The 27,343-nt window shown below is 44.6% G+C and overlaps 1 protein-coding gene and 1 long non-coding RNA gene across 5 annotated transcripts in view; one reads left to right on the plus strand and one right to left on the minus strand.

Moving 5' to 3' along the window:
• SUSD5 (sushi domain containing 5) overlaps positions 1 to 27,343 on the plus strand; it is a 53,403-nt gene that overhangs the window by 11,496 nt on the left and 14,564 nt on the right. The window contains exons 3-4 of one of the 2 annotated variants that reach the window (XM_082725950.1): positions 4,035 to 4,153; positions 19,076 to 19,264. In XM_082725950.1, the coding sequence (XP_082582076.1) occupies positions 4,035 to 4,153; positions 19,076 to 19,264 (308 nt within the window). The remainder of the gene's footprint in view (positions 1 to 4,034; positions 4,154 to 19,075; positions 19,265 to 27,343) is intronic. The other variant, XM_082725951.1, reaches the window with a different exon arrangement.
• Positions 1,427 to 26,306, minus strand: LOC309862406. Of its 3 annotated transcripts, XR_014310505.1 has the most exons (4): positions 26,131 to 26,306; positions 8,241 to 8,611; positions 2,979 to 5,198; positions 1,427 to 2,771 (listed from the first exon to the last, which is right to left on the minus strand). It is a non-coding gene; the product is annotated as an uncharacterized lncRNA (long non-coding RNA). The 3 variants fall into 3 exon arrangements; XR_014310504.1 differs by lacking the exon at positions 8,241 to 8,611; XR_014310506.1 differs by lacking the exons at positions 8,241 to 8,611; positions 26,131 to 26,306 and having other exon boundaries at positions 2,983 to 4,011.

Genomic DNA, 27,343 nt, shown 5'->3' on the forward strand with positions numbered 1-27,343 from the left:
TTATTGAGGTGCCAGGATAGGCAAAGTGCAACGGGCAGTAGCTTCCAGCACATTCTTGTTTTGAGTTCTCAAATAAAAACATTTTTGTGGAGTTCTGTCACAGTTTTCCCCCCTTTGTTATTTTGAATTTCCTTTTTAAGTTAAAAATAATACATGCTTGTAAAGAATTTCTAGTAATACAGATATGTGTCAAGTACCAAGTTTTTTTTCTCTTTTCTCTTTTTCTGCACCTCAAAGGTAGTGACTCTTAACTGGTATAATTATCTCTTTCTCTGGGGCTGTTCATCTACAAACATATGAATAGGAGGGTGGTATGGGCACAAATTCTTTCCCCTTACTCCCATTGAAAAGTGGGGTGCGTGTCCTCTCCCTTTGAATCAGGGACAGCACAGTATCACCTTGACTGACAGAATACATCAGGAGCAAGACCATGTGACTTCTGAGGTTAGGTCGGAAAAAATCTTTGCCCAGATTTCTGGGACAGTCACTTTTGAGATGTCATGTAAGACATCTGCTTATCCTGAGTGGGCCACGCTGTGAGGAAGCCCAGGCTACAGGAAGATACCTCACATAGGTGTACCCACAGACAGCCCCCAGTGATGTCTAGCCCATAGCCAGCATTAACTGCCAGAAATGTGAATGAGGGTGCCTTGGCATGATTCCTGCCCTCAGCTGTCGAGTTCCTGCCAGTCTTTGAGTCTTCCCAGCTCATGCCTGAGACCAGACACTAGAGAGCAGAGACAAGCCATTCGCATCGTGCCCTGAATTCCTGACCCGAGGAATCCTTGTGGAGAAATAATTCTTGTGGCCAGCTAGGAGAAAACTACCCATTCGTTCTGCTAACTGCTTCTTTAGTTATACCCAGAAAAGGCAGGAGCCATTCCACTGTCTCCTTCATGCCACAGGAATGTGAAAGAGCAAAATGGACTCCAGCAACTACTTTGGCTGATAATAACCTTGAAGATGGGCTGGCAGATGGCCATAGAAAACACACACAACCAGGCTGACTTACAACTCCAGTTGTGCCACATGTGAAGCAGTGGTTGAATAAAGAGGACAGCTAGGCTACCTCCAAAGCGTTTCAGTGACTCTGAAACTGTGGCCCTGTCTGCTGGACATTTTACATCCAGGTTCCTAAACAGAAAAAACAGGTCCTGCATGCACATGTTTCCATGGTGTAGTCAAATGTTTCCATGGTGTAGATAACTCTGTTATTATCATTGCATCAGATAACCAGCATTTTCCGGAATTCTGAAGAGCCAGTTTGGAACCAGACTTCCCACCTCCCAGGCATTACAAATCAGGACTGAGTCTTTGGAAAGGTTTGCTGTAAAGTGTTAGGACATTATTAGTAGATCTCTGCATTGCTGAGATGATATTTTTTTGTAGCAAACATACTTGTTTGATATATTTACTATAAAACATATTAATACTAAAAATAAAAGTATTTTATTGTTTCTGGAACCAAGAAGTATCTGATCATCAGTATATACATTTCACTGTGGTTATTTCCTATACAGCCATCCCCCTCCACACTGAAAATCAGTTAATTAAATGCCTGGTGCATCTTGCAATTGATGGCATAATATACCTATAGTAGATCTGATCTGTATGTCCATGAATTTATGTTGAGTGTATTCATAAATCCAGAGGAGGTTGGAGACCTAGAGTGGTGAACACGAAATTGGAAACCAATTGTCTCCTAGAAGCTTTTGCAGATTCCATAAAGGATGGATGAAAAACAGTAGCAAATTAGATAGCCTCAGAGGACTAGGACAGAGATTTGAATTCAGGTTTTGTGGGGCAGGCCTGCAGAGTCCTTTGGTTTGGGCTGGGACTTTACAGGGCTATAACCCAGGAGTAAGAGTAAATTGGAAGAAGCATACAATCCCTCATAGTAGCCACGGTATAGCTTAAAATCCTCTGAAGCCCATGAATGTGGCTGGATGATACTGGAGTTCCAGTGTTCCTGATACCTAGCAGAACTGATTTAAAAATTCACTCTAGAAGGGAATAACATTATTCTAGCAATTTATTTCCACGAACAATCTTATAAAATATAGGTTTTGTCCCCCAATATAAAATAATCAGTCACAAAGGAGATAAGGCAACCAGAATAAAGACAACAAGTAGAAACTCTAAATATTTGTATTGGTAGATGCAGACTTCAAATAACTTTTTCAAATGTTCAAAGATTCAGAAGACAAGAAGGAGAATTTTGGAAAAAGACTGAAACTATGAAAATAACCAAATGGAAACCCTAGAAGTGAAGCACAGTAACCCAAATTAAGAGCATAATGGATGGATCTAACAGCTGATGTAAAAAGAGCCAAAGAAGAAATTAGTGAACTAGAAGATGTTTCAGAGGAAATATCCAGAATGAAGAACAGAAGAAAAAAAGGATGAAAATACAGAAGAAAGGGTCAAAGGAAGTGATGCATGTGATTGGAATTCTGAAAGAAGGAGCGAAAGCAATATGAGACTTATATCCAGGCACAGATTTAAGAAGCCCTACAAAACCTGAGTAGGACAAATAAATTCAAACTTGGCACATCATGGTGAAACTGGTAAGAATCAAATACAATGGAAAAATATTAAAAGTAATAATAAGTTCCTTCCAAGGAGCAATAATAAATGGACAATGAAAGCCCCAAAACAACTGAATGTTACTTTCGAAGTGCTGCAAGGAAGTTATTATCAATCCAGAGTTTTATACCCAGTGAGAATATCTTCTTAGAATAAAAGTTAAATAAAGACATTTTCAGGGGCGCCTGGGTGGCTCAGTGGTTAAGCCGCTGCCTTCGGCTCAGGTCATGATCTCAGGGTCCTGGGATCGAGTCCCGCATCGGGCTCTCTGCTCAGCAGGGAGCCTGCTTCCTCCTCTCTCTCTCTCTGCCTGCCTCTCTGCCTACTTGTGATTTCTTTCTGTCAAATAAATAAATATAATCTTTAAAAAAAAAAAAAAGACATTTTCAGACAGACAAAAGATGAGAAAATCCCTTATATTAGACCTGCACTAAAAGAAACACTAAAGATTAATCTTCATGCAGGAGAAAAATAATTTCAGGTGGAAGGCTGGAGATGCAAAAAAAGAAATCAATGACAAGAGTAAATATGGGAGTAAAATGAAATTATGTAATTGTTTAAAGCAGTAATAATAATACTAAACACTAAAAAATGGCACGTAGGTTAGGTAGTATTTTAAGTATACTAATACATAGTATATTTTAAGAATTTTTAAGTTGTATTATTGGAGAAAGGGGTAAAATTAATATTAAATATTAATAAGTCATAACCACTAAAAGGATAGTAAAAGGATATATAACTTCCATACCAATATGAAAAAAAGAATGCCCAAGAAAGATTCAAGCAATCAAAATAGGGGAAAGAAAAGAGAGAAAGAAAGAATATTCGGAACTAATAGAGAGATGGCAGATTTCAAGAAGAGATCTGTGATTAAATGAGATTAAAATAGATGCGATGCTCCATTTAGAAAACAAAGATTTAAAAAATTCTACTATTTGCTGTTTGCCAATGACATTCCTAAATAAATCATGGGAAAAGAATAAATTATGGTTTGTTTATAAGTAGCATGTATGTAGAACTGAATGATACTTCATACTCAAACTTATAAGATGCTACTAAAGCTGTACCTAGAGGGAAACGTAAAACCTCTAGATGCTTGTGTTAGAGAAAAGGCTAAAGTTTTATGAGCTAAGTAATGATCCATTTTAAGAAATCTGAAGAACAGAAACAAACCCCCTCAAAGAGAAAGGAACTAAGAAGAAGAGCAGCACTTTGTGAAATAAAACAAACCTACTCTGAAACTTGAACTGATATATGTGGCCTTGACTGAGGCATCACCTTTGTCTTCCTGACTGGAGGCATTTGTTGGGGGAGACTACTTCCCTACTGACGCTTTCAGTCAAAGATCTTAATTCAGAAAATATCTCTGCTGATTCAGAACTAACGGCAGAAAAGAACTGTTTTTTCCTATTCTTAGTCCTCCTAACACAGTGTCTTCTTTGTTTCAGGACAACCGTGTGTAGCAAGGGGAGTGATGAACAGCAAATCATGAGAGCCATTGATGTGAGAATTGAAAGCAACCCAGCTCCTGATGCCACGTACAGTGCCTTTTGTATTAAGGATGAAGGTCAGTGCCAGAGCCTTTGTCAAGGTTCTGGAGGGTGCACATGATGGTCGCCATCTTAAGTTGCATTCTCCAGAGGCAGACCTTGAGCTGAAGAAGTCTTCCAAAGAAAAGCCAATAGGGCAGTGGGGCAGTGGTCAGAGAAAGGAAGTTGAGCAAGGGGTGTCGCAAAATTGCAAAGTCTGCATTGGCGGTGATGTGGGGGTGATCTTGGCTCAGTCCTACAGGAGATCTCTGGAGACAGTGTAGGTCACCAGTTTTTCTGATCAGAGGGGAGAGAGCAGGGATATTTATACCACTGCACCTGTCATTCATTGGTTAAGGGCTGCTACAGCAGATGTAAATTTCCAGGCATTTGTGGTTTATGCTGTGTACTGGCAAAGGGTTCCAGTAGCTTGAGCACCACCCTCCAACAAGGACACAAAGATGTCCACCGGGAACCCCTCTGCATGGAAACGGTAAAGGTATCTAGGTAAGAGTGGGCAGACCCCTGACAGCCATTTGCTACAGCTGCTGATGCAGCTTGCCCTCCAGTCTCTCTTCATGGTGGACTGCACATGAACAAGGAAAAAATCTTTTTTCCCCAAAAGGGAACTTCCCTCAGGCTGCATTGTAGAGGCACCAAATCCTAATCTCCTGGGAAGGGATCAGAGGAGTTGGAAAATCAGAAAGCCAGATGAACCCCAAGGCCCTGGCTGGTGCTTGTTAGATACTAACAGTGACAAGCTTCTCTGCTCCTCTAGGGTCTTCCCCCAGAAAGGCTTCATTTGCTCATTGCTATGGAAGAGTGTGTTATGAGAGTCTTCTGATATTTGTCCAGTAGAGCTCCTGAGTGACATGGCTTTGCTCTGTAAAGCTTGGCGAGAGCAATATCCATGGTTTGTTTTTCAAACCCACGTAAGGAAGTTAAGATGTTCCTTTGAATCCCAAACATAGGCAAAATTTCAGATCCCTGAGAGAGACAGGACAGAGCCAGAAGAAAAAGAGCATGGTCTTCTTTCTTCAGTGATCTCAATGACTACGTGGGGCTTCTGAGTCTTCTCCTTCCCTGGTGAACAAAGGGTATCTGTTAGCTTTTGCTATATAACATACCACTCCAAAATGTAGAGGCTTAAAACAATGATTTATTTAGTCCACTGTTTTTTTGGATCAGCAGTTTGTGTTTTTCTGCTGATCCTGGCTGAGCTCATTCCTGAGTCTACAGTCAGCTGCTGGTTAGGTGGCCTTGCTGCTGGGAGTTGGTGGCTATTGGCTAGGATGCTGGGGGCCACAGGACAGTCTGGGCTTTCCACTTCACCAGCCTTCAGACAGGTTGTGTCAGAGCAAGGATGTGCTCCTTTTTGCCCACAATTGTAGGACATGAAGCCAGAGGTCGGAAACATCCCTTCATGTCCTGTAGGGCACCAAGCTCAAAGCCATGACAGCGACTCCAGAGTTGAATTTTTTGCCAAAATGATATAATGTGCTTTCTGATATAAAGCAATCAGAAGAACACAACTTCAGTTCAGTGGCATTCCTGCCAAAAATGCGTAACTTGGATCTACTCAGGAAAAAACATGAGCCAAACTCAAATTGAGAAACATTTTACAAAATGACTTTAAAAAAATATCTAGGATAATAAGAAAGGCAAATTGACTCTTCTAGATTAAAATAGACTAAAAACATTTGACAATAAAAATGTAATTTGTGATCGAGGATTGTATCCTAGACCAGAAAAATATAGCTATTGTTGATAAAATCTGAGTATGAATTATGAATTAGAGAATAACTTAATAACTGTACTGCAGTCCTGTGAGCGAATACCTTTGTTCTTGGAAATGTGTACCAAGGTTTTAGGGACGAGGAGACATCATATCTACAACTTACTCTCGAATGGTTCAGAAAAGAGTTACAGGGTTAGATATACCTAGTATTTATACATGTGTATATATGCATACATATATTTGTCTCTGTATAAATAGATATCTCTATCATCCATCTATCTAGAGAGAGAAAGACAAATGGTAAAGCAAATGGGCAAAATGAAAATACATTGCTGAGTCTTATTCTTACAATTTTTCTGAAACTTTGAAATTATGTAAACATGAAAAATCTCCAGCAAAAAATGGTCTCCGTACTTCTAAAAAAACAACAGGAAAAACAAAAGCACCCTGAATCATGGGAACCAACAAGGGAAGCCAATTCATGACAGCTGACAACCTATGTGAGGACTGATGCCCCTGCATGTGGCTCATTAGCATCAAGTGCTCTAGAGCCCTGCCTCCCAGAGTAGTTTGCCTGAGCCTGGTCTGGCCTCCCCTCACCTCCAGGTCAGTGGGGAGGAGCTCATATGGGGAAGACTGGAGTCTTGGCCCTACCGGCCCGATTTATGAGGAGGCTTCAGGTGGGTCATGAAGGGGACTCAGGACTGCATGATGAGGGGAGACTAGGGTGGGAGGGCTGTTTGCTCTTGAGCATTCTAGAAAAGCAGAATGGATTTCCCAGAGTCTCAGAGAGAGTGCTGTCCCTGTGGAGAACTGCCTTTCATCCTTTTGAAAGAGCCCGTCAACCCCTCCCACACAGCCCTCCACCCTCCTCAGGGAGCAGTAGCTTTTCCTCAGTGGAGCCTTTGTTGGCAGCGCAGGCAACAAGGGCAATTTGTGTGCTGAGGGAAGGTGTAGCGCCTTGGCCTCAGCTGAGGTTCCTTGAGGTTCTACGGCACCGTAGGTGAGGTCTGGTCCAGCGTTCGTGCCAGGGCAGTGACATCCCCTAAGGTTGACTTTTTCTGGATGACGCCTGGGCACTTAGCTCTGTGCAGCTGCTTCTCTCTGGCAAGATGGTAAGAATGAAATGTGATAACTTCAAAAATGGCAGGCATGTGCCTCATGAAGAGCCCTGAAGGAAAACAGAGCCTGTGGAACATCCAGGCAACTTCCTTCCTGTTTTTCTCTTTTGAAATAAAGCTCATCGTGAAAGTAGACTTTTCTCATTTGCTTCCAGTATTTTTGATTCACTGACAGTGAATTTCCAGCCCTGTGGTGATCTCACTTAAACTAATAAGTGAAGTTATTTTTAACCAGCTGGATGCTGATGAAATAACCTGCTTCCTCTTGGTTTCTCTGGCTTTGCTCCTCTGGGCAGCTGTCTGTGGGGTCGACAGCATGGGGTCTGGAGGCTTCATGTGTCCTCTTGCCTTCTCCCTGTTGCACCCCCAAGGCTCTGTGTCGGGTATGCTGCTGTTCCTCCCTGGGCCTGGCTGCCCTCTCCCACCAGCCCACCCCACCTGCTTAGCACTGCATGCCCCTGCCCTGCGTACTCTGCTGTTGCCTGTATTTCCTTAAAAACTAAAAAGGAATTATTCCCTTCCTTTATGTCATCAAGTAGAGAGCTGATGCTCACCTCTTTGAGAGCAGTCAGGAATTTGTGAGAGTAGCCAGTTCCCAGGTCGGCCCAGAGGAGGCCCTGGGCCTCGGGATTGACTTTGGGGGAAATTCTCTCACTGCTTTGAGGAACTTGGAATCCATTTATCGAATGTTTTGTACAGCTGATAGAACTGATTTAGTTCAGGTTCTCCCAAGGGAGTGTGGAAGACTCTGAGCTTATTAGCATTAACCTGGTCTTGGCCATTTGTTTGTTTACTTGTCCAGTGTAATGCAAAGTCTAGTGCCCAGACTTGTAGGGGAGAGAGAGAGGACTCATCCCCACCCTTGAGGAGCTGACAGTATATAAAGATAGGTAAGAAATGAATTGTGCTTAGGAGGGTCATGAGGGAGATTCCTCATGATGAGGTGGTGGCAGTTGAAGTGGAGTTGGAAAGAGTTGGTTTCGTAGGGATAATGATCAGGGAAGGGAAGAGAGGACACTGCAGACAGAGAGAGCAGGTGGAGCAAAGTTTAGGAGCATAGATCCCAGTTGTTCCGGGGAGACTAGCTCAGGGAGGGCCATGGTACTAGGGCTTCAGGAAGTGAACTGGGCTCAGACCATGCCTGTGAGCCTGCGTAGCAGCTGGGCAGGACTGAGGTGGCTGCAGAAGACCGCTCAAATAATGCCTCCTGCAGGAAGCAATGATGCCCTCTCCTCTGCCACCCATACCCCCAGGCCCAGGCCTCACCAGGTCTTGCTTTCCCAAGCCCCATTCCAAAAACTGGGGCTCAAACAGTTCTGACGCACAGCCAGTTCCCGGGGATGCTAGGTGTCTGGGCAGGTAGAGAAGAAATGCCAGTGGGTCCTTAGCCTCTGGGGCAGATAACGGTGAGGTCTCTGTGACCTTGGGCTATAGGCACCAGCAACCTAGACAGATTCTCCACTTCCCTGCTACCCGGAAGACCTGGGGCTGCACTCTGAACCCATTGGCAAATTTTCGGGAGCCTATGATTGGCTTTCTTGTATGTGCTGTGAGAAGCCCAGAGCCTGGCCGCACGACACGCATGTGAGCTTCCAGTGGCCACTTCATTCTTGAGGTTTTTGGGGGTCACACAGTTCCTGGAATGTATTAAAAATGTAACATGGAGCTTATGACACCTCTCTCATAAGGTTTTTACCAGAATTAAATGCCCACTATGTGCCTGGGGCTTAATGGGAAATAAGTAAAGATGAGTTCCATTTCCCAAGCAAACAGAGCTAGCTGTGTGGATGTTAGTTCCCACATCTGGGAAGATGGGCCTTTAAATGATCTTACTGTTGAGTAAACTGAGGCAGCTCAGGCCTTGATGGATATAGGGAGGTGCCCAGGAAAAAGAAGGAAGCAGCTCTGCAACTGAATTGTTTATGAGTCAGAATTCCTGGTGGATTTGATTACAGCCTCCCAAGAGGGAGTGTGCTTGAACGAAAACTCTTCATCACAGTCAGTGGGATTCTGGCCACACTGCGGGGTGGCCCTGGACCACCTGCCCCCAGCACTCAGGATCCTCTCCACACCCCGAAGTTTCTTTCTCTCAGCTTATCTTTACCAACGAAGGATGAGACATGAAGGGCAGGGAATCGACATTCTCTAATTATAAACATGAATAGGTTGTCATTGTAGTCAAAAATCTAAAGAAAATTAAAGTCGTTTATAAACAGTCCGCCCCAAGATAAGTACTTAAGCATCAGACCTGCTTACCCTGCCTTTTTAGTTCACCAAATTGGGATTCTGTTTTTTTCACTCAGTAATATATATCTTCCCATGACACTGAATATGCTCCAAAGGATGTTTTTTAATGGCTATTGTGACAACCCATTGTATGAACGTATGTAAATTAAACATTCTCTTGTCATTAGACATTTTGGTATTTCTTTGGTTTTGTTATAATAAGTAATACCGTGTTTGAACATCCTCATACATGCACCTTTCTGCTCATCTGTAATGACCAGTCTCTTTTTAGAGTTAACAATTTATTGAGAACTATGTGTCACTTGCTCTAAGACCTTGTCTGCTGTATGCTGCATCAGGCATGGTTAACTATCTACATAAAGACAATCCCCTCCCCCTTCCTTCAACAGGACCCTCCCCCAACCAAGAGCCTGTTGTTAGTATTCAGCATGCCACTGGTCTGTTGGAAGAATAATCAAGCAGGGAAGAATTACAAGGAAAGCAAAAGGTGTCAACATTTCAAAAGAGAGGGAATCCCTTTAGGGAGTCAGAGCAAATGAAACTGTTCAAAACCATTTAGAAAATAATTCATTCTCATTGAGCAGCTACTCCATGTCCCTTTAGGTACATTTCCATCTCTCTCCTCCCCTTCCTTAGAGGAAGTTCCAAAACTTCCTCTACATTCCATACGTGATCTCTATGATCTCACTTCCCATTTCTCCATTTCTCTCCATCCACTGCTTTCTGTCTTCTCTCCAGTCAAGGAAGTGAAACTGTTCTCACCAAGGTTTCTGGTAGCTTTGCTATGGATAACTGCAGCGGCTGCTTCTCAGTCTGCATTTTGCTGTTTCTGCAGCCTTAAGGACTTGATTATGCCTTGATCCTTGAAATATGTTTTCCCTTGACTTCCTTTGGCTTTTCTTCATATTTGTCTGTCTGCAGTGGTGACTTGTGTGAACTCTTCATTTTCCGCTCACCTCCTAGGGTTCTCACCTGAGCCCTCATCTCCCTTAACTCAGCATTTCAGTGGCTTCAGTTTTCATCTAAATGCTCATTAATTTGGGGCATCTGGGAGGCTCAGTGGGATGGGTGTCTTCCTTCAGCTCAAGTCATGATCCCGTGATGCTGGGATAGAGTCCCATGTCAGGTTCTCTGTTCAGTGGGGAGCCTGCTTCTCCCTCTGCCACTCCTCCTGCTATGCTCTCGTTGTCTCAAATAAATAAATAAAATCTTAAAAAAAAAAAAGTTCATTAATCTCAAATCTTTTTTTTCTATAAAGACTTTACTTATTTATTTGACAGAGAGAGAGAGAGAGAGAGAGCACAAGCAGGGGGAGTGGCAGGCAGGGGCAGAGAGAAAAGCAGGTTCCCTACAGAACAGGGGGAGCCTGATGTGAGGCTGGATCCCAGGAGCCTGGGACCATGACCTGAGCTGAAGGCAGTTGCCCAACCAACTGAGCCACCTAGGTGTCCCTAATCTCAAATCTTTATCTTAAGCCTTGGTCTCCCCACTAAGCCCAGGATTCCAAAAACACAGCTGCTTATGGATGTTTCTCTTAGAGCCTCAAGCTCCACCAGTCCTGCACCAGTCCCTTAACTTGCTTAGCCCCTCCCTCGTCCCATCCTCTCTTTTACTCCCACAACTTTTCAATTATAAGTTCTGCAAATCCTTCCTTCTCAATATCCCCCATACCCACCTGGTTCTTGCCATCTGCACCTCACCTCAGGGGCTGTCCTCTCCTGGACATCTCAAATGGCCTCCTAACTGGCCTTTAGGATTCCATGGTGTTTCCTCAGTCTGTTCTCTACCCTGCAACAGTTTTCCTTCTAAAATGCCAAGGGGACTGTGTTATTTTCTATTTTTAGTTGTCCCCCCTTCTCCACTGGACAATTCCAGACTTCCTCCCTGGCTTGCAAAGGCCTTACATAAACTCGTGCCTGCCTATCTCCCTTGTACTTTATGCTTCAGTTTTACTAACTTCTTGCCACTCCTCAAATAATAAGAAAGGCTCAGATACCAAAATACATTTAAAACTATGGTAAACAATCATTTGACACTGTAAAGAAACATGTAAACAAATGCAATAGCCTGGAAGCACCAAAATGGACCCAATGTGCCTAAGTTTATTTTATTTTATTTATTTATTTATTTTTTTGTAGATTTCACTTATTCATTTGACAAGAAAAAAAGCACAAGTAGGGGGTGTGGCAGGCAGAAGGAGAGGGAGAGGCAGGCTCCCCACTGAACAGGGAACTAGAGGCTGCGCTCCATCCCAGGGTCTTGGAACCAGGACCTGAGCCGAAGGTAACCACTCAACCAACTGAGCCACAGAGGTACCCCTAAGTATAAGTTTATAGCGAAGTGGGTCGTGAGACTTCCAGTCAGTGGGAGAAGGATAGGTAGATTAATAGTACGAAGTGATAGCTTAAGAATTTGGGAAGTTAGGGACGCCTGGGTGGCTCAGTTGGTTGGGCGGCTGCCTTCCTTCGGCTCAGGTCATGATCCCAGCGTCCTGAGATCGAGTCCCATATCGGGCTCCTTGCTCGGTAGGGAGCCTGCTTCTCCCTCTGCCTCTGCCTACCACTTTGTCTGCCTGTGCTCATGTTTTCTCTCTCTAACAAATAAATAAATAAAATAAAATAAAAAGAATTTCGGAAGTTAAGACAATGCATTATTGTATACTGATATATGGAGATCTCTTGTAGATTGATAGGGTGAAGACCGTAATAGAGAACTACTTTTAATATGGTCAATAAATATTCAACTCTTTTTTACCAATTCAAAGATAATGCATTTTAGTATAAGAAATCACCTTTTTAGGTTCATGAAGTTGTCAAAGTTTATAAAGATGGCTGTCCCCAGTGTACTGAGGAGAAACAGGCAAGTTTATATACCACTGAGGGGTATAGACTCTTAAATCCTCATATTCAACTTGAAACAACCCATCAGAAGCTTTAAAAATACAAATGCCCTTTCACCCATCAATTTTACTTTGAGTATTTTATTCTAAGGAAATTAGCATGGGTTAAGTACAAAAGTATGACACCAAGATGTTCATTACTTAGAGAAAATTGGAAACTAAGTTAATGTCTAACAATAGGGGAGTCCATTATGGTAGAGCCTTAAAAGTGGAATAATATATAGTCATTTATAAGTAAATTCAAATAATACAAATATCTGGGGTCCCTTGTTGGTTCACTCAGTTAAACGTCTGACTCTTGATTTCAGCTCAGGTCATGATCTCAGGGTTATGGAGCTTAAGCTGGGCATGGAGCCTGCTTAAGATTCTCTGGACCACAGGGGAAAGGAAGGAAAACTGAATGCAAAGTAATCAGAGAGGGAGACAAACCATGAGAGACTCTGGACTCTGGGAAAAAAAAAAAAAAACAATGATGTACTCTATGTTGGCTGACTAAACATAATAAAAATGAAAAATAAAATTTAAAAAAAGATTCCTTCTCTCCCTCTCCCTCTGCCCATCCCATCCCACCCCTCTCTCCCTCTCTAAAAAACAACAGGGACACCTGGGTGGCTCAGTCGGTTGAGCGTGTGCCTTCAGCTCAGGTCATGATCCCAGGGTTCTGGGGTGGAGTCCTGCATCAGGCTCCCTGCTGAGCAGGGAGCCCATTTCTCCCCCTGCCTGCCTCTCTCTCTCTGACAAATAAACAAAATCCTTAAAAAAGAACAATGAATAATACAAATATTTGTTGATGGGGGAAAATATAATGTTAAATTCTCAAGCTACAAAACAAAGCAATTACGTCATCGTGTGGCAAAATACTGTGTAAGTGCGTGTGTACGTGCGCAAAACTGAAAACAAAACCCACGTTAACAAGAGTTATCATTGGTGAAATTCAAGGAGACTTTTTATTTTTCCTGTGGTATTCTTTTCCCAGTGAGTTTTTCGAGTTTTCTGGCTTATGTAAGAAGTATTGATATGGATAATTTAAAAACATTTTACCAAGAAAATCTTCAAACCAACACAAAAGCAGCAAGAATAGTTTCACAAATCCCCATGTGCCCATTACCCAGCTTCAGTAGTCAGTACTTTGCCGACTTGATTTTATGTTTTACCCAGTGATTTTCTCCCATTGAGATATTTTAAAGCAAATGCCAGACATTATATCATTTTGTTCTAGAATGTTTAAAAATTATTTTTTATGAGGGGAAACTCAGGAACTAGTATCGTGTAGATTCCATGTGACAGTAATTGATTTAAATTTATTGATTGACACAGAATTTAACTGCGTATGAACTTGCCCACACACTTACTGTACTTTCTACCATACGTAGAAAGTCTGCAAGTTGGAAACCATTGCCTGAAGGCATGGATCCTTGTCAAATGCAGTTCCCCTTGGGAGAGATTGTGAATAATTTTCACCCATTTATACCTCTTGCTGAATAAATTGCAGATTTTCTGGAGAGGAAATATTTTTTAAATTATTTCATGGAGGCATAATTTATATCAGCAAAATGCACAGATCTTAAGTTTGATGAGTTTTGACAAAGTTACACACCTGTGTAATCAACACCCAGTCAAGGTACGGAACATTTCCCTTACCCCAGAAAGTTCCCTGCAGTTCTTTTCCAAAGATTCTCTGCCCCTCCTCATCCCAGCAGAGCCAAGGCAATCTCTGTTCTGATTCCCATCACCGTATATTAGTTTTGCCCGTTTTTGAGGGTAGGTTTTTATCTATGACACTAGTTCTCCAAGAAGGGTCCCTGGGCCAGTAGTATTAACATCACCTGGGAACTTATAAATGCAGATTCTTGGGCCCGAACTATGACCTGCTATTGAGTTAGAAACTCAAAAATACAGCAGTCTCTGTGAGGGGTGTGTGTGTTGGCGGGGGTACAAGCCTGTGGGTGATTCTGATCACATTCAAGTTTGAGGAGCACTAATACTGAGACCTGGGAACTAACAATAAAATTGGACAGAACAGGGAAAGCAGTGCCAGTTGTGTACGGGGTGACTAGGGTGGGAGGGAACTGTGCGGGTGGGCATGAAAGTCAGCTTCTTCACGTGGCTTAGATAACACCAAAAGGAAGAAGGAAAGATCAAGCATTTGTGTCAGAATGTCTGCATCTTGGTTTTGCAAAGGAATTATGAGGGTCTGTAGGCTTAAAATTTCTCAAAAGAAAAGCATTAACTTTCATAGGAGTTCTAAATTCTGTGGAAACTGGTTATCAGAAGCTGGGATTGATTGGCAAATGAGTCCTTTATTAATGCTATTTTACAGATAAGAACTTTCATAACATCTCTTTTCTTGGAAGGGAAAATGACAGAAATTGCTCTTTCCATTGAAATTGCTGAAACCCAGCTTTCGGGTCTAAGAAATTCACAAACCACCATCTCTACCTGCGGAATAACTGAGAAGAAGCAGTGAAGGCTGTGCAGACCCAAGTTTCCCTGAAGAGAATAGGATCTAGGTCTGTAGCCAGCTGGTTTTCAGAGCCTGCTGTGAGGTCTCAGATGGGAAGGTTAATGAAAGGAACTAATTCCAGTTGTGCCTGGACATGAGTGGTGTTTTTGGCATGCCCTTGGCTGTGTTAACACATAGAACTGTTGTCCTGAAGTTTTTGAAATCACACCACCTAGAAGCAGTGTGTTTCCTGTCTTGAGCACTGGTGGGACATTCAGAAATACATGGTATGTGTACGCAGACTCTCGGGAGTATGGTTGTGGTTTTCCCGAGTCAGTTTCTAGCCAGAGTCGTCCTGGAAATTAACTGAAAGGAAGGAAAATCCCGTGAGTCTGCTAGGGCGTGAATTTGGCCTGAATTTCCCTTTTTATCTGCTCTCAGAACAGTTACTCTGCTCTCAGGTTTTCCTACTAAGGAGTTGGTGTTGTGTCCCACAGATAGAGCTGCACGAGACTTACAGTATTTACTGGTCCCTTGATGCTGTTTGACAAAGAGCCTCCAGTTTCCCAGAATTAGGTCCTGGTAAGAGGGGAGAAAATTGGGATGTCCAGCATGAGTCCTAGCCAGCTGAGGATTATGGAGAGAGACATGGAAGCTGTTGCCTCTCAGGTGCTAGCTGGAATTCAGGCCATTATCACGCATAGGAGACTTTGGTCCATTCCTTTCAGGATGCCCTGCTCAGACTGAGTGATGATGCCTCTCTCCTCAGTGGGGGGCACCCCTTGCATCTGTGGCAGCTTTCAGATGGCTGCCTGTCCCTGCTTGCTCCATAGATGAAGCAAACACTCATCTCCTGGGCTACACAGTCAAGATTCTGGGTTAAATACAGCACTCTGTGCCAACTTCCCTGAAATGCAACCACACCATTTTTTTCATTCAGAATCTCTTGTGTTGAAGAACATGAATAGCAATGATGCTCTTTGAGAAAGTGCTACTAAAATTACAAGCTGACAGGCCAATGAGGGTGGCTTAGAGCATGAATTCTGATTTCTATTTTCATCTTTTCTTAGCATATTTTCTTTTTTTAAACAATGTGTTTCTTAGGTGAAAGGCTCTCTCTTCCAATATAAAACCAGAAGAAGAAATTCAAATTAAAAATTCTTTTCTTTTTTGAAAAAAAAAAAAAAAAAAGCATCACCACATCACTTGGATGCAGCAATTCTACTTCAAGAAGGTTATCCTAAAAAGTATGTATTGAAATGTACATATGAGAAGTTCATTTTGTAGCATTGTTTATAATAAATAGTGAAAACTTGGAATCAACAAAATGTCTATGTAATGACCAAATAATGTGCTATAGTATAGCCTTTCAAAATATTGAGGTAATTTATAGTACTTATTTAGAAACAGCTCTAGAACATTAGGGGAGAAAAACAGACTTCTAGTTTCTAGCCCAACATGTAAGGACAGAAATTCAATCAATAATTAATAACCTTGCCAAACAGAGAGCAGATAAGTTCCCTAGAGATTCTACCGAACATTTAAGGAAGAAATTATACCAGTTGTTAAAACAATTTCTTCCAGAAGTTAGAAACAGAAGGAATACTTCCTAACACATTCTATGAGGCCAGCATTTATCCTCATGCCAAAATGAGTCATTACAAGAAAGTAAAACTACAGACCAATAACTAATAAACATAAATGTAAAAATCCTCAACAAAACATTAGCAATTTGAACGTAGCAATATAGAAAAAAAATTATACACCGGAACCAAGTAGGACTTATCCCAGGTGTGCAAGGCTGGAGCAACATTCAAAAATCAATTAATGGAACCCATGACATCAACAGGCTAAAGAAAAAGCATGTAATCATATTGATAGATACCGAAAAACATTTGGAAACAGCAATACCCATTCATGATAAAACTTAGCAAACTAGAAACAGAGGAAAACTTCTTCAACTGCCTAAAGAACGTCTACAAAAAACCTACAGCTAACATCGAACTTATTGGTGGGAAATTTGAAGCTTTGCCACTAAGATATTTATACTTTAAAAGGAATTTATTCTTTCTGAGAGGATACAGTAAGGAGTTGCTTCTTTTTTTTTTTAAGATTTTATTTATTTGACAGACAGAGATCACAAGTAGGTAGAGAGGCAGGCAGAGAGAGAGGGGTGGGGGAGCAGGCTCCCCGCTGAGCAGAGAGCCCGATGCGGGACTCGATCCCAGGACCCTGAGATCATGACGTGAGCCGAAGGCAGCGGCTTAACTTACTGAGCCACCCAGGCGCCCCAAGGAGTTGCTTCTGACCACGGCAGAAGCACCAAGTGCACCTTGAGGCTGGAAGTGTGACCTTTGGCCCAGGCCACAGCTCCCTGACCCTCAGCCTCTTCCCTCAGCTAGTAGTGAAAGCGTTACTCCATGTGACAGCTCCGTGTCTGGGTCTGCCCCACAGACTTCTGACTCCATGGGTCTCTCGCATGAGCTAGACCCCATGGCTCCCATCACTGCGGAAACGGGAAAGCTTGGTTCTCCCCTCCTCACCTTAGGGACTCCCTTGCTGGCTGAAGTCTTGGATTTTTTGTAAGCAATTTGCAAGTTCTAACACAAATCAGTCTACATTCATTCCTAGAAGGCTCATTTCCAGTAAAAAATACATACCAGTCAAAACATTCTCACAGGAGAACTAGAACAGGGGGGTTAAAAGGAAAGCTGGGGCCCATACACCAAAAGTGGCTCTCAGGGCCAGCTTGAGGGCACAACCCTGGTGGGGGCTCTTCTCCACCTTCAGATCCAAACATGAGACTCACCTACAGAGTGAACCCGAATGTAAACTGCAGACTTGGGGTTATAACAGGGTGTCAGTGTAGGCTCCTAGATTGTGACAGACGGGTCGCTCTGGTGTGTGATGTTGCTAATAGGGCAGACTGTGCCTGTATGGGGACCCGGTACCTAGGAACTCTCTGTACTTCCCACTCAGTTGTGCTGTGGACCTAAAAATGCTCTTTAAAACAATAGGTTTTTTTGGGGCGCCTGGGTGGCTCAGTGGTTGAGCCGCTGCCTTCGGCTCAGGTCATGATCTCAGGGTCCTGGGATCGAGCCCCACATCGGGCTCTCTGCTCAGCAGGGAGCCTGCTTCCTCCTCTTTCTCTGCCTGCCTCTCTGCCTGCTTGTGATCTCTCTCCGTCAAATAAATAAATAAATAAAATCTTTAAAAAAAAAAAAAACAATAGGTTTTTTTAAAAAGCAGCTATCAGGGACGCCTGTGTGGCTCAGTTGGTTAAGTCACTGCCTTCTGTTCAGGTCATGATCCCAGGGTTCTGGATTGAGTACTGAATCAGGCTCTCTGCTCAGCAGGGAGCCTGCTTACCCCTCTGCCTGTACCTGCTTGTGCTCAATCTCTCTCTCTCTCTGATAAATAAGTAAGTAAATAAATAAATAAATAAAATCTTTTAAAAGATTTTAAAGGAGGATATCAGTAATACATATGATATCATCTTATTTATGTTAAAACCACACAGAGAGAGAGAACTATACCTATATAAGAGTGCCCGAGTGGCTTAGTTTGGTTAAGCGTCTGCCTTCAGCTCAGGTCATGATCTCAGGGTTGTGGGATCAAGTCCTGCCCTGGGCTCCCTGCTCAGGGCGGAGTCTGCTTCTCCCTCCCCCTCTGCCTCTGTGCTTTCTCTCTCTCTCTCTCTCTCTCTCTCTCTCTCTTTCTCTCAAATAATAGATAAAATATTTTAAAAGATAAAAAGAAGAGCTATACCTATCTATACCTACCTAAGCCTGTATGTACGTCAGTGTATATCAATACCTATGTCTGTATTATTTGTATAGACTAACCCTGTAACAGTGTCAGCATCAGAGATGAGGGTGGGGGAAGGGAGAGGCACCTTCTGCTGTGCTTGATAGTTCTTAGCCTCTTAGCTTTTTAGCAAAGAGTACCTGCTCACTTATGTAAGTAAGGCCAAAAGGAGCTTGCTGTTAGGCACATGTTTCTGAGTCCTCCCTTCAAGGAGGCATGAGAGAGTAATGCTGCCTGGCAGTTTCAAAGCACAAAGTCGTAGCACTTGTAGCACACTTACTCACTCAACAACTATTTTCTGAGTGCCTCATTTGGACCAGGCATTTGTCCAGGCTCTGGGGACATCAAGGGTGAAGGAGAAACAGCCCCTGTGATCCCAGATCAGGGTACAAGCAGCCCCCAGGGAAGGGGGGAGTGGGTTTGGTTTTTTTTTTAAAGATTATTTATGTATTTATTTGACAGAGATCACAAGCAGGCAGAGGCAGGGGCGGGGGGTGGGGGGAGTGAAGCAGGCCCCCGGCTGAGCAGAGAGCCTGATGCGGGGCTCGATCCCAGGACCCTGGGATCATGATCTAAGCCCCAAACAGCCTTTAACCCACTGAGCCACCCAAGTGCCCCAGGAGAGTGGTTTTTAACCTGGTTTTCTCCCAGGCTGCCAAAGTTCTGCGTGGTTTGGGAAAGCTGACTGTGACTCCTTGTCCTCAGAGAAGCCATGTGGAGACCCACCTTCGTTCCCACACACCATCCTGCAGGGCCGCACGGGCCTGGAGATGGGGGATGAGCTGCTGTACGTGTGCGCCCCAGGCCACGTGACGGGCCACCGCGAAACTGCCTTCACCTTGCTGTGTAACAGCTGTGGGGAGTGGTACGGCTTGGTGCAGGCCTGCGGAAAAGGTAAGCTGCCCACCAGCCCTGGGAGCACAGCCACCCCATTTGTGCTCCTCCCTTTCAAAGACGCATTCACATCTTTTCCCTGAGTTCCGGGAGTTGACAGCATCTCCATTCTGACTTATCTAGAAAGTTAACTTGGAAATCTGATCGAGATGCTGTGCCAGGAGATAATGCTTGTGGTGAAAATGACCCCAGATTGGTACACCATGCCGGGAAGGCTGTCATGAATGCAGGCTTGCAGGCCGGCTTCCCTGAGGGGCGAATCTTGTGACTGGACATAACCCTTATGGGGACTTTGTGGGCTTTGCTATAGCTTGTGACAGGAGCTTCTGGCTCTTTGGGGCATGCAGCTTGGAAACCAGGGCAGGTCCACTTGGAAGTCCTGCTCCCTTGCCCCGGAGCAGTCCTGCGGGGGTTGTGGGGGAGGAGGGGGAGGCAGGGAGAATGCTCTAAGACAGCTGTGTGGCCTGGGCCCACTGACAAGAGCCGCCGGTCGCTGCCCTGCAGTCTTGCTGTGTTCCCTGGCCTATAACCCATGGCAGTCATGAGAGCTGACATATTTAGTTGAGACTGAACAGACTGCTGGTGGGCCTCGACAGAGACCTGATCTGGTTCCCCTAGATGGCCTCACTCCACTATTGTGGTATACCTGGGGGTCACAGGCTTCTGTACCCCATTTCCACCCAGCCCTTTGGGGTTTCTCCCAGGAGCAGAAATTACTGTCCCCAGCCATGGGCTGACCTGGCCTCCCTACTCTTGACCTGATGGCTTCACGCCAGGCTCTGAATTGTTCCCTGACCTCACAAGGCTCCTCTTACCCCAAGACTCCTGCAGGGACCACTTCCTGACCCCCATGATATCTGGGTACCAAGCGGAGGCCGGCTCCATGGAGGGGAACGACTCCAGCATCACAATGTGAATGAATTTATTGGAAGTCTGTGCCTAGAGTGTCCTGCAGATCCCATGGGACCTTGATGAGACTAGGGTGCTGAACTTGTCTTCGAGATTCATCCACGCTGTTGACTAAGCTGTGGTCTGTTGTCGTCACTAATGTTTACTAAGTGTGAAGACAGCACCATTTACTTTTCCAATGTGTTGGTGGACCTTTGGCTTATTTTCATTTGGTAGCCACCACAAGCCATACCACTGTGATTGTGCTCACCCAGGTCATTTAGTTCACATGTGAACTTATTTTTGTGGGTTCCGGGGCGTGAAATTGTGGCTCATGGGGTAGGTGTGACTGGACATAACCCTTATGGGGACTTTGTGGGCTTTGCTTTGTGTTAGTGGATGCTGCCAGAGAGTTTTCCAGAGTATTCCGACCACTTTACTCTCTTGCCTGAGAGTTCCCATTGTTCAGCATCCTTACCAGCCTTCGGGTCTTGGGAGACTTTCACCTGTTTACCCATCTGGTGACTAGCCTGGGATGACTTAGTTGTGATATTCATTTGTCTGGTTGAGCACTTACTACATTTTTTTTTTAAGATTTTATTTATTTATTTATTTATTTATTTGAGAGAGAGAGAGAGAGGATGAGAGAGCACACACAAGCAGGCAGAGGCGGAGAGGAGGCTCCCTGCCAAGCAAGGAGCCCCATGTGGGACTCGATCCCAGGATTCTGGGATCATGACCCGGAGCCAAAGGCAGCAGTTTAACTGACTGAGACACCCACGCATCCCTCTTACTACATTTTAAATAGGCACTAGCATTTCCTCTGTAAAAGTCTATTCAAGTTTCTTGCTCATTTTTCTAATTGATTTGAATTATTTATATAATGTAGGGTTTCTTTTTTATATAAAACCTTCATAATGTGTTGCAAACATTTTCTCTCATTTTGTGGCTTTCTCCTCTCGGAGGATTTTTTTTTTTTTTAAAGATTTTACTTATTTATTTATTTGACAGACAGAGATTACAAGTAGGCAGAGAGGCAGGCAGAGAGAGAGAGGAGGAAGCAGGCTCCCTGCTGAGCAGAGAGCCTGATGTGGAGCTTGATCCCAGGACTCTGGGACCATGACCTGAGCTGAAGGCAGGGGCTTTAACCCACTGAGCCACCCAGGCAGCCCCTCTTGGAGGATCTTTTAATGAACAGATTTTTATCTCTTAATTGTTTATTTCAACTTCTTGAACTGTAGAGCATTAAAAATTGTTTTCTAGTATTGGCAGACAACTACTTTAGCAAAATACAGTAAAAATCAATTAATATAAAGCTAAAATAGGGATGTCTGGGTGGCTCAGTTGGTTAAGCATCTGCCTTGGGCTAAAGTCATGATCTCAGGATCCTGGGGATGGAGTCCCACATAGGGCTCCTGGCTCAGCAGGGAGTCTGCTTCTCCCTCCCTCTCTGCCCTTCCCCCTTCTCATGCTTGCAAGCTCTCTTTCTGCCAAGTAAATAAAATCTTAAAAAAATACATGAACCTAAAATAAAGATATTCCAAACATACATACTATTTTTTGTTGAATTAAATAGACATAAAATTCCCCTGCCAAATGGTTATGAAAGCTTCTAAAAACATCCTCTCAGTGTATCTATGTGCCTCGTTGCAGACTAGCAAGAGAAGTCACAGTCTGGGACAAGCACTCGAAGCACTGTTTGAGCAATCTTCTGCCTCTTTCCTCATCATCATCACCCTGCTGTTGTTTAGCGGCAGGTAGAGGAGCTCCTTGCTAATACTGATCATTCACCTGCAGGAGAAAATCACACATAAGACCCAACCTTGCTGCTTGTGAGTGTGTCACCTCCAAGCAGGCCCTTAGCCACCCCAAGATTGCTAACGAGCTGCCTTTACTTCTGGTGAGGCTCGGGTGTGGTCATCTCAGGAGCCACACCCACCAGCCACATGGGCTGTTTACAGGCCCCAGCCAAATGAGACCTAAATGCAGGTTTTGTGTGTCTGCAGTGGTGTTTGTTTTCTCCCTGCCAGACAGAGCGGTTGGAACTTTCAGCTGGCGGGCAGGAATTCTGGTTTCTGTACTTGGCTGAGTGTACAGACTGTTCCAGTTTTCGTTGCCCTGTAGATTTAGCATTTCAACTAGCTGTGTCATTATAAGGGGTGTGTGTGTGTGTGTGTGTGTGTGTGTGTGTGTGGTGTGTGTGTGTGTGTGTGTGTGTGTGTGTGTATGTGTGTGGGTGTGTTATAAGACTATCTTCACCAGGGATTTCACTCCATCTTGCACAGTGGGTTAAGAGACTGGCCTTAACCCTCTGAGCCACCCAGTCACCCTGAACATCTACTTTTTTGATGAGGGAACTGCTTCAAATTGGTCAAAAGTCATTTCAGGAGAGTGGGGCACACAAGGGTCTGCAGTTGGACCAGGCAGGTTTGGATAACATCAGCTCTTCCCTAGAGGGGCTGAATGGCCACTCACTCCACATCCCTTCCTGCAGCGTGGCCGAGGTGCTGTGTGTGCAGACTGGAGCAAAGCTGTCCTGTCACTAAAAGCAACTCCACAAACCAGGTGCCTCCAAGGAGACAGAAGCAGTGGATGATGCAGTGGAAGGGAGAGCCAGAAAGCAAGGTGAAATTTTTAAAGGAAGTGTGCAGAAGTGCTCCATGATGTGACAGGCAGCAGACATCAAGTAAATGAAAGATACAAACGTGTGCTGTGGCTTCGTAGCATGAGAAGGTTCTGGCAGTCCCGTATTCTCATTGTGAATGCCGGGAGTGGACTGCTCCTGGGCCACACTGTTGCGAGTACAGGAATGACCGAGGATGAGAAGAGGGTGGGGGGGCAGACAATTCATTCTTGAATCTCTGGGGCTCATGAAGAGCACTAGGCAGAAACATAGGTTAGAGCTGGAAGAGGGTCAGGGGACCAAAGAGATCGTGGGGGTTTGTATTTGTTTGCTGGCTTTGTAATCAAAATAACCTCTGTTACTTTGAGGTGGGAGAGACTGCAGTTAATGTGAATGACAGTGGAAGGGCTTAGGAGAGAGGGGGAAACCGAACTACTTTCTTGACTTCCCTGAGCCTTAATTTGCTCATATGAAAGCATGGATACCAGTTTTCACATAGGTTCCCCCATAGAGCTCTTGCAGGTGCCTCACTTAGAACAGGACCTGAAAGATCAAAGGGCCCAAGGAGGGTTGCTCTTTTCCTTCCACCTTCGTGCTGATCCAGGAGAGCATTCCAGCTCCCTCACTTAAGGGCTCTAAGGGGCTCTGTGCATGACTCTGACTCCTTCCTCACTTCCTTGTGGGTATTGACTCTAGCCCCTATTACCACAAGTAACCAAAGGCATCCTCTGACTTAGAACTGTCTTGTCTGTTCCTCAAGTGGGAAGTTAGGCTCGCCTAGCAGAGTGTCTCAGGTCCCGAAGGCCAGAAACTGGGGCCATAGCTGTGTCACTCGTCCAGGGGGTGCTTGTCCCTTCTGTACTGGGATCTGGCTAGTCACCCTCCTTCCTTCAGGCCCTCAGGACTTGAAACTTGCCCCTACTCTTCCCCCAGAATATTTCCTTTTATTTCCTTGTGAGCTGCTGGTGCCCACTCCAAACCCTCTGGTAGAGGTTGCCTGTAGATGCTGTCTTAGGAGCTGCTCTGCTGAGGTCCTGGTTGAGTCCCTGTCCTTTATTTCCCCTCTCGACCTTTCCAGCCCCAGAGAGCTTCCAGGCATGAGTATCTTGGACATCAAGACTTAAAAGAACTTGGGGGCTCTGATGAGTTTGGTTTGGAGATTCTGGAGGCTTAGGAGGTTCAGATACTATGAAGACTATTCCATTCAAAGTTGGCATTGTATAGACATTTGAAGACTGACTGGACATCTTGGGTCAGATTCTCTAAAAGCAAAGTCTGTTCAGATGCATGTGGTTTACTCGGGGAGGGAAGCAGGATAGGCAAGGAGAAGAGAGGATGTGACCTCAGAGGCATTCTCCCTTGGCTCAATCTCATGAACTGTGCCACAGGGTTGGTCCCACTTGGAAGCAAGGAGGCCATCTCCACCATCTCCACTGGTTGCCAAGGCTAGGTGGCATGGTGTGTGCGTGGCACCCCAGCAAGGCTCCCATTCCCCCAAAGGCAGCCCTCTCCAGAGAAGGGGAACAACAGTGAACTGTTAAGGGCCAATACTCACAGTGGCTGGGGGATGGGTGCACTGGCCTGGGAAAGGGGTCGCAAGTGGGCCGTCAATAGCAGCCACCACAGTGGAGAGCATAGTTGCTTATTAAACCATCAATCCCGGTTTTTTGTTTGTTGTTTGTTCTTTAATCCATTAGTAAGGTGGGGACTGGCTGAATGAGCTTGCTGAAATTTAAAATTCGTAATGATGAGCATGAATGAACCCATGGGGGCACATATACATGGGTTAGTGGCAGGGAAGGGGGTATTGAGGGGGTGCGGGAGGATGCCTTGCTCACATGCTGCCTAGGTTGTGTGTTCATTGCAATTAAGATCCAGCCTCAAGTGGTGGTAGTGAGGTCTCTCATCTAAGCATGGTGACTTTGTCCTTGACCATTAACTTCAGTAGGTGAGGACTTATTTGATAGCCACTCTTTTCCTCTGTGTGTTGGTATCTCTCTAGCTTTGGTTTCTGCCCCTTTAGCTCTCCATCCTCCTGTCTGAATCCACACATCTTCTTGGTTTCTGCTCCAAGCTCTCAATATCTAACTATAATTGGTTGTTGCCCTAATTACAGAAACATCCTGATGCTTTGTTCACGCCATGTGTATGCAGTAGACTTCCACACTAGGTTTGTTTTCTTTTGAACTTATTATGCCAAGTCTCATGTCCATCTTCAAGACTTTGTTTTCTCTCTGGTCACCTGTACCCTAAAAACAGTCTCAACCTCCCAGCCCTCCAAGAGGACAGACCCCCCTGACCATGTGACCCCAGTGATGGTGCCCATGCATTCTCACCTGGGGCTTTCCCAAGGAGCCTCTGGTTCCCTGGCATACTCACTGTCCTGGCTTCACGCTGCCCTCAACACCTCTGTTCTCTCCTGACTTTGGTGCTCAGTGGTCCTGTGGCCTCTGCCCCAGTTCCAAGTGAGGCTGTTTATGCCGTCTGTGTGGCTGGCCTGGGAGAGAGCAGCTGCTGCAATGTAGCATAGGGCAGATGACCCAGGAAGTGAAAGACTCGTAGACTCTTCCCCTGTGATTTGCCCCTTGTTTCTCCTTTAAAACTTGCCCTAACAAAGGGCATCTGCCAAGTGTTAACACAGGCTCAGAAAAGCCTTTAAGACTTTCCAGCCCAAGCTCCATGGGTTCTGTTTACACTTTCTCGTCTATAATATCAGGAGCGTGAGAGACACCCAGTTTGACCTCACCCTGCCAGCCCCACCACCTCTAAGTCCAATAGACAGTGTCCCTTTTTCTCTTTCCTAGCTTGACACAGCTGTGGAAACGAGTTAGGAACAGAGAAAGAGCTGTCGTAAAAACCAGACACTTGCTCCATGCCATCTCTGTCCTGAGAGTGACTTTGTTGTTTTGGTTCCTTTTTTTTTTTAGATTTTATTTATTTAAGAGAGAATAAGCAGGGGGAGCGGCAGGCAGAGGGAGAAGCAGGCTCCCTGCAGAGCAGAAAGCCCAATATGGGGCTTGGTCCTAGGACCCCAGGATCATGACCTGAGCTGAAGGTGGATGCTTAACTGACTGAGCCACCCAGATGTCCCATATTTTTGTTCCTTTTTTTCAACAACTTGATAGGGAAGATCAATTTGCATATAATAAACTGTGCCTTTGCAACTACAAAAATCTGAGTTGTCACAGGTTCAAACAACCATGAAACTACCACCACAACCAAAATAGAGAACATTTCAGTGACAGGTATCTTACACATTTTACCTCATTTAATCTGTGCAAATCAGAGGGCAAGAACTGGCAAGATCCAATTTACGGATGGGGAAACTGAGGTACAGAAAAGTTCAGTGACTTACCTGTGTCACACAGCCAGAAAGCAGCAGAACCAGGGTATAAAATCAGGCATGTCTCATTCTAGCCTCTGTCTCATCTCTGTGGTTTCCTCCAGGGGCCTGTGACACTCAAAGAGAGAAAAGCCACAGGGCAGGGCAAGATCCCACAGACTAGTTGTTCCTTTCGTATGTTCTCACCTCTAAAGCCTTCCTTTTGTTTTCTTAAATTAACTTCAATTTCTGTTTGCCTTCATTTTTTGGATTTAACTTCCTTCATAGAAAAAAGCATGAGACTGCAACTGAATTTAGAATTTCCTTGTCAATATTGCCATATTTGTTCAGAGGTTCATTGAGCCAGTAGTAGTTATTTCTGGCTTGTCTGGTTGTATTTTTCAGAATTACTATTTTTAAAGACTATGTAGCCAAGACCAGATTAAAAAGAAGGTATGTGTGGGCTTCTGGAAATGCAAGAGCATGACATCCTGGGAGAGAGCCTCAGGGCTCTCGGCTGTGACCTTGTGTCCTTCAGCCCGGCACACCTGGATGGACGCAGGCAGAACACAATCAAACCTGCTTTTATTCCCGAGTTCTCTCCATCTGTGGTCTTCTGTTTCCATAAAATAACAGTGAAATAGAAGTACCCAGAGGATAACCTGGTTTTTCCCATGGAGTTTGCATCTTCTGGATTTCTCGGTCTAATCAGAAGGTCCCGTGTTGTGTTATCACAGGTTTCAGGGAACATGTGGGAGAGGGGAGGGGGCAAGAAGGAGGGCTGGATGATTATGGGGAGTGTAGACACAGCTGAGGCAGGCTGAGAGAACTAGCACTTCAGCAGGTACAGAGCTGGGCTTTTCCCGCTTGCACACACACGCACATGCACACATGTGTCCATACACACATGCACATATACACATGAACTCATGCCATCACACTGATTGTAAGGGTCCAGTCAAGGGAGCCCCCCCCCCCCGCCGCCCATACAGCCACAGTGTGCTGACCTTTCCCAAACCCTTGGCTCTAACTCTGTATGAAGCCAGTGTTTCCTGCAAAACAAGGGGTGGCAAGAGAACATGGCTCACAGACTCCCCACATTCTAGGTGATTTTGACTGCATGACATATTTAATGAAGTTCTTGGCTTGGTTATACAGGAAAAGGGACTTAGCAGACATTCTAGTACTGGAACTCAGAGCTCCCTTACTCTTCTTTGCTATGGTCACAAATCAAATAATGCCCAGC

Source organism: Mustela nivalis (assembly GCF_964662115.1).
Source record: "Mustela nivalis genome assembly, chromosome: 1".
Classification (NCBI taxonomy): Eukaryota; Metazoa; Chordata; class Mammalia; order Carnivora; family Mustelidae; genus Mustela; species Mustela nivalis.